General features: G+C 45.1%; 1 protein-coding gene across 1 annotated transcript in view; it reads left to right on the top strand.

Annotated features, from left to right (window-relative positions):
• Window positions 1-6,212: 6,212 nt before the first annotated feature.
• Window positions 6,213-14,135, top strand: part of C8B (complement C8 beta chain) — a 39,014-nt gene continuing 31,091 nt past the window's right edge. The window contains exons 1-2 of the mRNA XM_077765242.1: window positions 6,213-6,304; window positions 12,304-12,460. Of these exons, the coding sequence (XP_077621368.1) occupies window positions 6,213-6,304; window positions 12,304-12,460 (249 nt within the window). The remainder of the gene's footprint in view (window positions 6,305-12,303; window positions 12,461-14,135) is intronic.

Genomic DNA, 14,135 nt, shown 5'->3' with positions numbered 1-14,135 from the left:
GAGGCAGGCTGCTCTGGGCAGCTGACAAGCTCAGCCCTGGGGACTTAACATACCTTCCTTAACACAGAACTATAATCCCTGTCATAATGATCCCACCTCGGGCTGAGCAGCATAGTTTACAAAGCCCTTTATAATAGTGTGCTAATGGGCGCCTGGGTGGCTCTTTCGGTTAGGTGTCTGACTCTTGATGTCAGCTCAGGTCATAATCCCATGGTTCGTGAGTTCGAGCTCTGCAGTGGGCTCTGTGATGACAGTGTGGAGCCTGCTTGGGATTCTCTCTCTCCCCCTCTGTCTCTCTGTTCCTGCCTCCACTTGTGTTCTCTTTTTCAAAAAACTAAACTTAAAAAATTACAAATAAATAAATAGTGTGCTATTTACTTCTCTCCACAAAAGAACACGGACATTGTATTTATGCACTACTCTGTGACCGCTACCCCTGCCCTGCCTCAGACGGCCGTCTCTTTCACTGGACTGTTGGAACGCACCTCAGCCAGACTCTCTGTCCTGATTTCCCTCCCACCGGTCCATCCTCTCCACCGTAGCAAGCATAATCTCACTCCCCTCCGAAGCCTTCAGTAGCTCCCCTTGCACTTAGGACAAAAGTCCCTTTCATTAGCTCTGCCCATCAGCCCCTTCATGGTGTGACTCCTGCTCGCCTCCAGCGCCAGTTCTTCCTACTGTCTGTGCTGAACTCTGTGCCCCTGTAACACCAAATGGCTGACGGTTCCCACCCTTGTATCTTGAGTTTGCTGACCTGTCCCCCTGTGATAGTACACGCTCTCCCTTTGGTCCTTTGGTTTGTTGACTCCTCCTCACCCCTGAAAGGCCAGCTCAGGAATCACTTCTGAGAAACTTTTCCAGTGATCAAAAACACATACACTCACATGCACCTACACACACATGCACACACTCTCACACTTATATGCACACACCTGTGCACACTCACACACACGCAATACCCGTGCACACACTCACGCGCACTTGTGCACACTCACATGCAGGTACACACGTGTGTGCGCACACTTAGGCACACATTCTCACACATGTATGCACTTGTGCACATACGTGCACACACACAATATTCATATGTTTACACACACTCACACGCACCTGCAACTTGTAACACCCATGTACACACTCATGCTTGAGTGCACACACTTGTCCATACACACATGCACACAGCTGTGTGCACACTCACATACACAAATGCAATACCCATGCATGCACACAATCACATGTACACACACACTTGTGCACGCTCTGGTGTGCATTTGCACGCATGCACACACTCATACACACACATTCTCTCACACTTACATGTATGTACACATTTGGCTGTGCCCAGATTATGCTCTGCGGGGCTCTATCAATACTGTACTGCGCTGGTGTATTACTGTGTCTGTTTCTCTCACCAGGTTGTCAGCTCTTATGTGGAAGGTTTATTACATATTCATCTTTATACCAGGCACCTAGCATTGTGCCTGACATGTACTAGGCTTGCAATAAATGATTATTGAGGCATTATTTCAAGAAGCCTGCATTTTAAACTAGGGAAACTACTGCTCAGAGGGCTTAAGGGATTTGTCCAGGATATAAACTAATAAATGGGAGAAATGAAATGCTAATCTAGGTCTGTCTGATGCCTCAGACACTTCCAGCTACTCCACACTACCTTCAAGGGGAACAACACATAATCCTGTGAGCTGAAAAGTTATGTCTCCCGAGGGAATGTTCCCACTTTGTTTTGTTTTTACTTCTTTTTGAATCTCAGATATTTTTTAGCCTGAGGAGAAATACAGACTTTTTCTCCAGAAAAATGTACATACACAACAAATTTTGTGTGGAACGTTAAAATATAATCAGTCAGAATAGGGTAACTGTTGTTGCAGTAACATACAGACCACAAAATCTCAATCTCAATAAAACACAACAAAAGTTTAATTCTCAGTCATATAAAGTTCTCTTGAGTCCACAGGGGCTCTTTTTTTAAGTTGTGTTTGTTTTTTTGGTTTTTTTTGGTGGGGGGAGAGAAAGAGAGAGCAGAGGAGGGGCAGAGAGAAAATCCTGAGCAGGCTCCATGCTGTCAGCCCAGAGCCCAACATGGGACTCGATTTCATGAACCATGTGATCATGACCTGAGCCAAAATCAAGAGTCACGCACTTAACTGACTGAGCTACCAGGCACCTCACCAGGGGCTCTTCTCCATCCAGCAAGTCAGGGCTATAGGCTTTATCCACCAGAAGATACTACTATCTCAACACACGCTATGAAATCACAAGGACAGGAGAAGTGTAGTAGGCACACTGACTTTTAACTGCTTTAGTGTGCAAGTGGCACATACCTGGGGTAAACTGCAAAATATCCATGAATTCCTTCCAACCTTGTATGCACAGCCCTTTGCAAAGTGATTCTGTTTTTCCTTCTATCAATAGGTATGATTTGTGTCTGTCTCTTGAGTGTGGATTTGGCCATTGCTTTGGCCAGTGGGACATTAAGAAACATAATTCAAGCAGGCATTTGTGCCCTGGAGCCTGTCCTTTCTTGCCATTCTTTGGAACCATGAAGTCACCATGAAGAAGACTGAGTTAATCCATTTGGAGAACTGTGGCCTACTGACCCCATCGCTTTAGTCAACAGCCAGCACCGATAGAGAGACAGAATGAATCCTCAAGTAGGTAAGGCCATCCTGTATCAGCTTGCCCCCTCCCAATCCACCGGCCTGCTGAGGCTGCATGAGGGAACCCAGCAAGACCAGCAGCATGGTCCAGCTTAGGTCAGACCTGTTTGATAACCAAAAAGATTTTGATTTAGTAAATGACCCTTCTTTTAAGTGACTACATTTAGGAACTTTTGTTATGCAGCAAACGCTAACTAATACAAAAATAGGTACCAAGGGGAGAGTATTACCATTACAAAACCTAAAACATGTGGAATTGATTATGGAAACGGAGGATAGAAAATTAGTTATCAAAGACTGAAAACACGAATGAACTGTTAGTGGATCCATAAGCCTACACTTATGAGTTTCTTCATATAATTTAAGGGCCTGGAAACACATGATCATTTTTAAGGAGAGAGCTGTGACCAGAGAGTGGCGAGGTGTGATCCTTGTGCTATACCCAAATCCATCCTGGAGCTTCCTAAAAGGAGAGTAATGCCTTGGAATTACAAACAGAAAAATTGGGGAGTCAGGAAAAACCAAAAAAAGATAACAACATAAAATTCATACCTGATCGTAGGTTTCCTCATGGACTCAGTTAAACTGGGACCCCATGTCAGAGGCATGGAAAATGACACTTAGTTATTAGCTTATTGTCAAGATCAAGCAAGATGACATATGGGAAAACCTGTTAAATTGCTAAGAGCTGTGCACGAAAGGTATGTTTTATCACTGCTGCCTGAGGCTGCCATCCTCCTGGCATGACCTCAGGTGAGCAGCACTGTAAGCCAGCAGGGGGCGTTCTGAAGTTACCCCAGGAGAGTCATTTGGGAAGGTAACAGTATGAAACATAAACAACGAGTTATGTTTAACCAAGTGGCACATATTCTGAGTAGAGAGAGCAGCATGCACAAACAGTCTGGCGAGAGGGCGCATGAGTCACTCAGGTAACTGGCCTCTAAAAAGTGTAGGGTCCTCCATGAGTCCATTGCATCGAGGAGGTGTCGAGGAGGTAGAAGGGGAGCCTTATCTTCTAAGAATGTGGCTTCTCTTAAATGCAGGCAGGCATGAGAGAGGACATGGATCTTTCTCGAAATGCAATTTTCTGCTTGTTTACAAATGATTAACTACCACAATCAATGGTGGCAAAGTTCAGGTCACTGCATCCTTTGAGACGACGGTGAGATAGTGCCTGGTGCTTGGGGTCATGATAACTGGGATGCAGACAGGATGGTCTGACGGCAGAGTTTGTGTTCGGCGTTCCAGGCCCAATTAACACGAAGGGATGCCCTCTGTGGCTTTCCATCCCTCCCCTCGCTGCCCTTCCTCGTCTGCACTCCCGTCCCCAGCCTGGCTCCTCTGGCACATGTGGGCAGGTGGGGAGCAGGCTGGCACCCAAGAGTACCCCGACCTGTGAGGGGAGCTACGTTAAGGGCTTAATGCTTTCTACATTCAAACCTCAAAATAACCTTGATGAATTATTATTCCCATTTTTCAGTTTAGAAAACAGAGAAATTGGGTAGCTCATTTGAGGAAATCATCTGCAGTCTTCCTCCCGGCCCATCGTCAAGTTGTCTGCTGCCCGCCCCCCCCACCCCGAATCCCCTCATCCGCACCAGCAGTGTTAACAGCAGCAGGACGGCCATCCGCCATGTTTATACAGTCCTTGATATACTGCCCGGTGGCTTCATAAATGCAAGGTTAGTGCAGTTTGGGTTTTAATTTGTTGATTCTGAGGAGTCAGTGGTGGTTTTCAGGGAGGTATGTTTGGGAGCCTTGGCCACCTGCCCACCGCCTTCAAGTTTGTGCTCTGCTTCCTCCAACGCCACGCCGGTGCCCCTCACCACAGGACAGTGGGTGCCATCTACAGCTGAGAAGCGAGGCCGACACTGTGTCCACGCTGAAACTGAAAATGTGAAGACACCTATCTCCAACACCCAGTCAGGGTCCTCTGGGAATCATTTCTAGAGGTATTGAGGTGAACATTTGCTTGGATTATGCCATTGCAGGAGTGCCTTGTGTGACATTTTCCTTTAATCCCATTTAAGCGGGAGGCCACATAGAAATGACAGGATAAGCAGAATAATGAAAAGTCGAAGGTCTATCCCTCTTTTAGGCTCAAATAAAACAAGTTGATTCGCCATATGTGAAGCACCTGCCTTTGCTGTGTTCGACCTTAGAGGAAAGAGTGAGTCCCTCTGACCTGTAATGTGGGAGACGCAGTAGGTGGAAGGCACTAGTGTCAACTGAACATTTCAGGTTGCTGCCGCTTCTGGCTCTCTAGGGTCACTAGCAAATTTGGGAGACACATGTTAAATCTACCGGTACCAATTATCTACTACACTTCCCAGCAAGGTCAGGGATGCTCTCCATTTTCCCCCAAACCACAGTGACGTTCCATATAAGTCACATGATAACAACAACACATATTTGAATAACTATTCTCTCACAGTTACCATTTTTTTAAGTTTGTTTATTTCGAGAAAGAGAGCATACACACAGGAGAGGGGCAGAGAGAGAAGGAGAGAGAGAATCCCAAGCAGGCTCTGCACTGTCAGCGCAGAGGCTGATGTGGGTCTCAGTCCACAAACTGGGAGACCATGACCTGAGCCAAAATCAAGAGTGGGACACTTAACCAACTGAGCCACTCAGGCGCCCCATGGTTATCATTTTTATATTGCCTACTTATGAAACATTTTCACAGTTAGTATCCCAACTCTGAGTGACAAGTAAGCATAACCCTCCAAATTTTATGGATGAGGAAACAGAATCAGAGACAGTCAATAAAAAATGCCCGTTCACTTAGAGAGAGGGCACATAGAACGTGCTAGGCACCATTCAAAGTGTTTTAAGTATTTCAATTGATTTGATCTTCATAAGAACCTTGTGAGTTGGGCACTATTATTCTTGTTTTGTAGATGAGGAAAGAGACCCACAGACGTCAATGATTTTGCCATGGGTCACACAACTAGCGAAACATGCCAAGAGAATTTTAACGCAGGTAGACAAGTCCTAGAGCCCGACAGCTTCTCGTTGACTTGCTCCAAGTCACACGGCTAGAAAGAGGCAAAATGCAAAGCTTGGCCTGACTCCCCAGCCTGCCTTCCACTTTGTCATAATAGCTCACACTTCTGAGTATTTCACACAGACCTATTCTCATCATCTTACTTATGTTACTGTATTTATACCTCACCACCTTGCAAGTGAGAACACTGAGACTAGAGGTAGAGCGACTTGCCAAAGGTGAAAAGCAGAGACAGGATTTGAACCCAGGGAGTCTGGACCTAGAGCCCACAGTCCCCACTGACAGCCTGTCCTCTTGGCTGCTTCCCCAGGTTGACTCTGTGTCACGTGCTGCCGAATTTTCCATCGTCCTTGTTGATGTCTGGAGTCATGGGGATATTTCTGTCCGTGCAAAGTCTAAGGGGTTTCCAGGCGCTGCTGGCTTTCTGTTTACTTTGCTGAACTGTTTGCTCTGTGGGGACAGAAGCTCGCTGTACAGACTTTTCATGGACCTAGGAGCCTCAGCGGAAGCTCCACCACATCGAGACAATGAAGACATCCCGACCGTGGGCTCGGAAGGCATCAGTAGAACTCATTCTTCTCTCTGCGGCTCTGGGCTGCCTCAGTTTGCCTGGCTCCAGGTAAGTGGCGGTTACAAATGGTTCCCCAGTCAATAACATGACAAGGAGTATAAAGCCACATAATGCTGACCACCTCTTTGTCATGTGTCCATTAAGTAAAAAACATCACCTTGAGCAATTTGCATGCCTTTGCTAAAATAATATCAACAAATGTCTTCAAATTATTATGGAACTAAGCAGCTGACTTCAACAAAGGTTCCCATGGGAAACTGAGATGTTTAAATGTGCTTTGTCACGCTGAGAATGGGGTACTTGTTCTGTGTCCTGAACAGAGCCTCTGTATGATTCTTTATGCAAAAGAAGTTTTGTTATGTATGGAAAAAAGAGCCAGTTCACATCAGTGACTTTGATGTATGAGTGGGACCCACTCTACCTGCTCATGAACCCAAATTCTGTGGGTTCTCAAGTTCTCTCTCTCGCTTGTGCGCGCTCTCTCTCTCTCACACACATACACACACACACACACACACACACACACACTGTATGTTCCCAGCAATTAAGTTCTAACTGATTTATTTCATTACTTTTGGTATTGTTAGTAGAGTATAAGACAGACTAAAGAAAGTATCTTAGTGAAAGCTCAAATTTGGGCTCCAGTGAAAGATGTACCAGTGAGTTGGCAACTGAGGGATCCTTCTGGTACTTGAGACGCTCCTTCCATGAATGCTGAAGTGCTCAGGTATCCCTCCTTGTGAGCAGCCCTTGTGGGAAGAAGGACTGTTCATGCCATTCCTTCTGTTGATTCCATAAATGCTATCTGAGCACAACCTCCCACTTAATGTGAGGAGCACCAGTGCCCATTGGACACATCCCGTGGTCTCACCTCTGCCCAGCACTTAGCTGCCGTTGGGCACCACCTCTAAGACCCGAGTGGTGAGGTTCACTACCCATTGGGCACTCAACAAATAATAGCTATTAGGATTATCAAGAATCTCAGCTTGGCTCCACGAAAAACCAAGCTGCCAAGGCCTACCTTATATGCACGTACTATGTATAAACAGAGAAGGATTATAAAGACCCAAGGAAACGTGTCTGGAATGGAGGTTTTAGGGGCTCATAGCAACTCAACCCATAGGAGTGACCCCTTTGCAAGCCCCCTTGTCAGGCTCTGAGGATACAGAGATGAGTAAGACACAGAAAGCTGTGTTCTCATGGAAAAAGCCAACATGTAAGCACACCCTCTAAGTACAGTTGCAAGAGATGATACAGGTGAGAAACAAGAGAGGGAGTGACCAGCTCTACTGGACATTCAGCTAGTCTGGAAAGCCTTCTGGAATAGGATGGTATTTGAGCTGAATCTTCATATAAGAACAGATGTTTGCCAAATGGCCAAGGGGGTAGAGGGTGTTCAAGGCAAAGGAAGCATCATAAACAAGGGCATGGAAATGTGAGAAACCTGACTTGTTCCTGAAGCTTCAAATCTATTTCAGGAGGCCTTGAGCATAGGCCAAGGTCAGGCACTATCAAAGACAAGATCAAGTGGGAATAAGCAGGATCAGAGTGGGGTGGAATGGAAGAGCACTAGTGTGGGAGCTAAGAAGCTTGAACCTTACCCTCTAGGCAATGGGGAGCCATTGCAGGGTTCTAAGCCAAGGCGCAAAACGATCATATTTATATATTCGGAAGTTCACTCTGACATAGAAAGTGAAGGTAGTCGTGGTGCGTAAGCAGAATGTCTCGTTTAATCCTCCAGCCATATCTTGAGATGGATATTATCTCTTGTTCACACTATGTAGAAGAGCAAAATGATCCTCAGAGAGGAGAGCAGATTCGCTCATGTGTTGCCAGTCTCAACTCCCCACCAGGTTTGGTGTTCTGGCCTCCCCCCATGATTTCCACTGGGCAGTCCTGAACACAGCGGGTATTTGAATCCCATACTCGAAGTGGACGAACAGCCTTCAGTTCTGGAACAGGAGAAACTGAGACCTCCCTCATGTTCGCTCCTGAGAAAGGTTTTTGTTTTTAGTTCTTATAATCATGTCAGATGAAATAATCACATTGTCATAATACCTATCCTTTATTCAGCACTGCTCTGTGCCAGCCATTTAGATACATTAGCTCTAATCCCTCACAGCTATTGGAGCTAATATAGTGTTACAGAGAGGGAAGCTAAGATTGAGAGATAAGGTGACTGTCCCAAAGCCACTCACTTAATCTGTAACAGGATATGGATTCAAATCCAATTGTTTTCTTCTGGTTGCAGAGTTCCTGTGTATCCCTGCACCACCCTGCCTCTCAAATGCATTATCCCCTCTCCAGCTGCATTGTGTAGGTGATGTGCTGGGCCCCCATGCCATTCCTCTATCTCTGGGCCACACGTTTGTTGCCTTGAGATGTTGCTTTAAATTTCATGTCTACAACAGCAAATGACAGAGAGAGGAGAAATTGAAAATCTGCCACCCGGAAGCTGCCCCTTCTAGCAAAGAGGAAGGATGCTATTTGCAAAGGCGACGCAGCTGCCTAACAAATTGTGTGTGACAGAAAGTTGTCGTGTCAGGGCATTTCTACAGAAAGCCAAAATATATTGACACACCCCATCCCTACAAGCTGATGGCTTGCAATTTACTGCTGACCTAATCCTGCCTTACTCGATGGATCCATCAGCATTTTGATCAGAAACTCCTGTTAGGAAAAGAGTAGGAGACAGGGACCCAGTGAAATATGTCCTGATGTTGGCAATTGCATTCCTTACACCTCCGTGAAAGGAGGTGTTCCTTACATAGAGGGATGTGTTCCAAGGATTTGTGGAAGGGTATTTACTGTAGCATTAATTGCAATTGGAAAACGTTGGGAAAATATAAATGTCTTTCAAAAAGAAAAAGTATACATCGAATGCAGTTTATGTACTTTGATGGAACATCTAAGTAAAAGAAATGAACTAGATCTCTTCATGAATCAACATGGAGAGGGCTCAGAAATAGCGCATTGATTGACAAACTCAAGTTGCACAATAATATGTATAGTATTGAGTAAAGCACACAAAAGGAGTATTATTGTGCATATATAATATGTAAAAGTATTTAAAGGACCTGAGGAATACATGTAAATTCCTAACAATAGTTCCCTCTGAGAAGGAGGAGAGGAAAATGTATCCGGGGCTGGTATCAAATGCAAATGTGTAATGTATAGGGTTATTTCCTTTTTAAAAAAAAAAAAAAAAACACTTGAAGGAAACATACCAAAATGTAAATAATTGCCAATCCTGGGCTATGATGACATGAGTTCTTATTACTGTACATTCTGTACTTTTCCAGGCATGTTTATAAACATAGAGAGGATTTTGAATGACAGAGTCAATTCACTTGATCAAAAGATTCATCTGGTTTGTTTCCGTACAACTTCGTAGGCACGAAATGAATGTGCTGTATCCCTATACAGAGACCAAGATTTAAAGATGTAGTTTAATGCCAGCCTTTCTTTTAGATTTGCATTTTGTAGTACTAATAAACTACACACATCCTAACCGATGTAATTTACAAACATACTCTATATTCAGCTGATTACTTCATTATATTGCCACCGTCATAATGAAAATGGGGTGCAAAAATGAGAGACCTGGTGGCTATAACTACTTTTTGCCAAGTTCCTTCTGTAAACGATCATCTCGCCTATTAACAGGCTTTCAAATCTCAGAGAAGAAAATCATTGTGACTCTTAATTGTGTGTGTGTACATTACCTATCCACTCAGTCTCAACTACCACCGAATTGGGTTGATAGTTGCTAAAAACACAATGTAACTGTTTCTTATTTGAAACAGGAAGAGGGTACCCTGCCGAGCTGTCAAATATATACTTAGGAGAAGCCGAATCTCAGACAATATTGTTTTGTCAAACCCCAGCAAATTAGTAGATAAGAGCACATTCTGAGCCCCCCTCCTGGGGAGCAGCATCCTGCCTCAAGTAACCATTTTAAAGTATCCACCTGTGGTTTCCAGGAGAGTCTTTGACCTTTCCTTAAAGATCCGACTTTACTAGGCAATTGATTTTTGCTCGTCTCTGGGGTGGTTGTGGAGATGGATTTCACTGTGGTTAATATTATCCTCTTCTTAGGACTTTTGCCAAGTGAGAATGTATTGTTAATGACCTTGTCTGGAGTGATGTACTATGTATTTGAGACTGTGGAAACTGTGTGATGTTCTCCCTAATGACTCAATCTTGGACAGAGATGAAAGAGGGCTTGCATAGAGACAGAGGGCACTAGTGGAGTGGATGCTGTTCCTGGTACCCTTCCAGGCAGCATGGGGGAAATGGATAAAGAGGCTCTAGAGTCCAACAGACCTCAGCTCAGACCCCAAGACCACCGCATAGCAGCTATATGACTCCCAGTCATTTCCCTCACCTGTCCAAGGAGCTTTGTCCTCTCACGCTGCCGTGAGGATTCCGGGAGATAGCACGGGTAAAACACTTCACCTGGAGCTTGACATGTCCTGGGTGCTCAGCAGATCTTGGTTTTCTTTCTCATCTCTTTTGCCTTGAAAAGGAACCCAGGTTGCAAGATTACGTTCTCTCCAGTGGAAGAAAGGTAAAATCGTAATCCACCTGTCATGTTACATATAGGGTACACTGGAGGCCTAGATGGATTTAATGGCATGTTCATGTATCCACTCTATTACTGAATGTCCCACTGAATGCCAGGAACTCCACAAAGAGCATCACCTTACACTCTGGACACAGTCCAGGGNAACCCATCTCCCCTCTCTGCACTCTGTGCTCTGGATTGGCAGGGCACCAGTCTCTCTTGGTCTGCTGGTGGTTTGCTATTCTTCAAGGACCTCTCTCTGGCCTGCTTCTCCTCTCAGCCCTATGCACGCTTAAATAGCCAATCTTCCATAGCTTCTCATGACCAGCTCTGCATCTCTAGTGAAAATCTCTCTTCTGTGTGCCACACCCACTTAGAAACTAGTTGCTGAATACTCTACTTAGGTGTTCCATGAGCCCCTGGAGCTCAGCATGCCCCAACCACATCCTCTCCAACAAGCTCTTTTGCTCCTGTGCTCCCCACTCATGTACATGCTCAAACTAGAAATAAGTATCAACCTGAACCCCATCCTGTCTAACCCCTTCCTCTCATTTTCTATCCATTCCACCTGAGCCACATCTTGTATACCTGTCCTTCCCATGTGCTCTCCCTTAGACATTGCCATGGTTCAAGTTCACACCACTCATTGATGCTACTGTGTGAGCCTCCTACCTGCTTGTCCCACTTCCAGGCTCTCCTTACCCCAACCCAGCCTCCACACGACAGCCCCAGTGACGTCCTAAAGCAAAGCTCTGGCCATGGAACCTGCATGCTTAAAAACCTTGCCTCCTGGATAAGTCTCGAAGAGCTAAGATATGAGACATGTTTCTCGTCTCCTTTTCTAAGATAAACTGTGAGCTCCAGAAGGTAGAACCTATGTTTTATATTTCCCCATATGCCCTATAGCACAGTACCCTGAATGTTTTTCTTCTCAGCAAATGCTTCACAGATCTTAACATGGGAGGGTGCCTTAAAGACCATCTAGTCCAAACCTCTCCTTTCCCTGGACATAACCCAGAGGCCCCCAGTGAGGGGAGAATTGCTTCAAGTTTTACGTCTAGCTGTGGTTGTATTCCCTGCATCTCTGTAGCAGTTTAGCATTTATAAAGTGCGTTCATGTGTACTTTCTTAGTTAATCCTAGAAATAGCCTTGGGAGATAGGCCTGACTCTCCCATTACATGGATGAGAAAAGTGGAACTCACACAGGTCGAAATGGCAAGTCAGAACCCCCAGGTGCTGATGGACTGTCTTCTGCTCTTGAATTCAATACTCTTTCAACTATAGCTAGCCAAAATGAAAGGTACTTATAGGTGTTCAATAACTGTTTGCTGGATGAATTAACCTATACTTGAATGATAAACTAATAGCCTCAAGCACATGAGCAAATATATATTTATTGAACGGATGGGTAGGTGGTTGTATGTATACTTAATTCTTTTTTTTGACACTTAATTCTGTTCTCTCATGATGACCCTTTAGAGGTGAAAGGCCACAGTCTCTTGGGTCAAATGCAGTCAATGAGAGCCTTGCCAAGAGCCGACAGACACGGAGCGTGGCTGCATCGGTGATGCCTATTGATTGTGAACTGTCCAGCTGGTCCTCTTGGACTACATGTGATCCCTGTCAGAAGAAAAGGGTAAGTACTCTGGCCTTGGGGGAGCTCTACGTTTCCAGAAACCCTCACTCTCAGCAAGAGTGGTTAAGGCACTGCTGACAGTGCCTGGCACATAGTAGGGCCTCATTAAACATTGGCTCACTTAACAAATTCTGTTTCTCAATGCTTCCAAGTAGATCCTTTCTTCGACCTTCCACCTACTTTCCCAGCATATTTACCCTTGTTTGGGTTAGCAGCTTCCTAATCAGACCTCCTGCCTCCAGACTTGCTCTTTCAGTCCATCTTCATGGTACAACCAGGGCAGCTATTCAAAATGCAAGCTTGTCCTGGCTTTTCCCAGCTTGAAACCATTTAAGGTCTACACATGGCGCTTGAGATCAAACCCAGACTCATGGTCTTCAAGGTCCCCGTGACATAGACCTGGCCAACATCTTCATAAAACATCCCCCACCCCAGCACAGAGAACGCTTGTTTCTCTGTGACCATTTCACTTTCTCGCTCTGCCTTTATTCATGCTGCTTTCTTAGGCTGGAGTGACCTTTTCCCATTTGCACTGCTGGCTAACACCTACTCATTATTTGAAACTCTGCTTATAGGCTACCTCTTTGGAGCCCTTCCTTGACGTCTCAGCCCTGTGCACACTTAGATAGCCAACCTTCCAAGAGCTGTAGTAGCTCCCTATTCTTCCTGTCATTTACTTTTCCTTAATTATTTACCTTTCCATTAAGCGGTAAGCTGTTGAAGGTTTATTCAATTCTATATCTACAGTGTAGGTCAATTTCTGGAACATAAGATCTCCATAAATACGCGTTGTTTGATCTCATGATATTTTCTGATACCTCTAGAAGGAAGGGAAGGCAGCAGTTACACTTTCCATTAGGCAAATAGGTAAACAGAGACTCAGAGCAGATGATTTGTCAGGTTCACCTAGCAGCAGATAACAGGCCTTGAACTTGGGCTGCTGGCTTCTTGTCTCGTGTTGTCCCACAGCAAACAAACAAACAAACAAACATGGTCCCTGGAGTATTTGTGCTTCAGGTTCCCCTGTTGTGAGAGTGCTGAGCCGGGATCCCAGCTCTGAGAACAGCAGGTGTGTGAGAGAAAAGAGAATGGTTGCCATTTCCCCAACTCCTCAGGATATCAAAGCAGCCATGGGCTAAGACCCTAACGAGGCTGTAAAAGTGGGCCCAGGACATTTACACAGTTAAGTGGATCTTTGTGGAGAGCCAAGCAGGATCATTCAGTTCCCAAAGTGAGATTTATTGCTGAAACTATCAACATTGATCCAATTATGTGTATAATTGCTTCGTCTGCATTATAAACCGAAGAGACTCAGCATGAGGCGGCCAGAGCTCTTCACTCAGAGTTTGCGAAGCACTGGTCCTCAGTGGATATCATCACTTTCTACAGGGTCACTGGCTGGTGGTTTATCAAAACCTTTCAACCAGAATTTTGAGATGTCTCTCTCACATCATTTCTGCACCCCTCAATCCCATAATGTCTTTGGTGCCTAGGGCTGGTCTTCTAACAGTCTTCTTCGCAGACCTCATCCCTGTCCTGCCAGTCTCAACCTTCCAGAACAAAAGACTCCCTGGGGTCCCATACAAAGAAGCATGGGTGAATGGTTTTCTGTTTTTTTGTTTTGTTTTGTTTTGGTTTGGTTTTGGCAGGGGGAGGTGGGGAGGGGTCCAGATGC

Source organism: Crocuta crocuta, unplaced genomic scaffold, assembly GCF_008692635.1.
Source record: "Crocuta crocuta isolate KB4526 unplaced genomic scaffold, BGI_CrCroc_1.0 scaffold625, whole genome shotgun sequence".
NCBI lineage: Eukaryota > Metazoa > Chordata > Mammalia > Carnivora > Hyaenidae > Crocuta > Crocuta crocuta.
The sequence above is the reverse complement of the archived record's forward strand: the minus strand, read 5'-3'. Positions and strand labels throughout refer to the sequence as shown.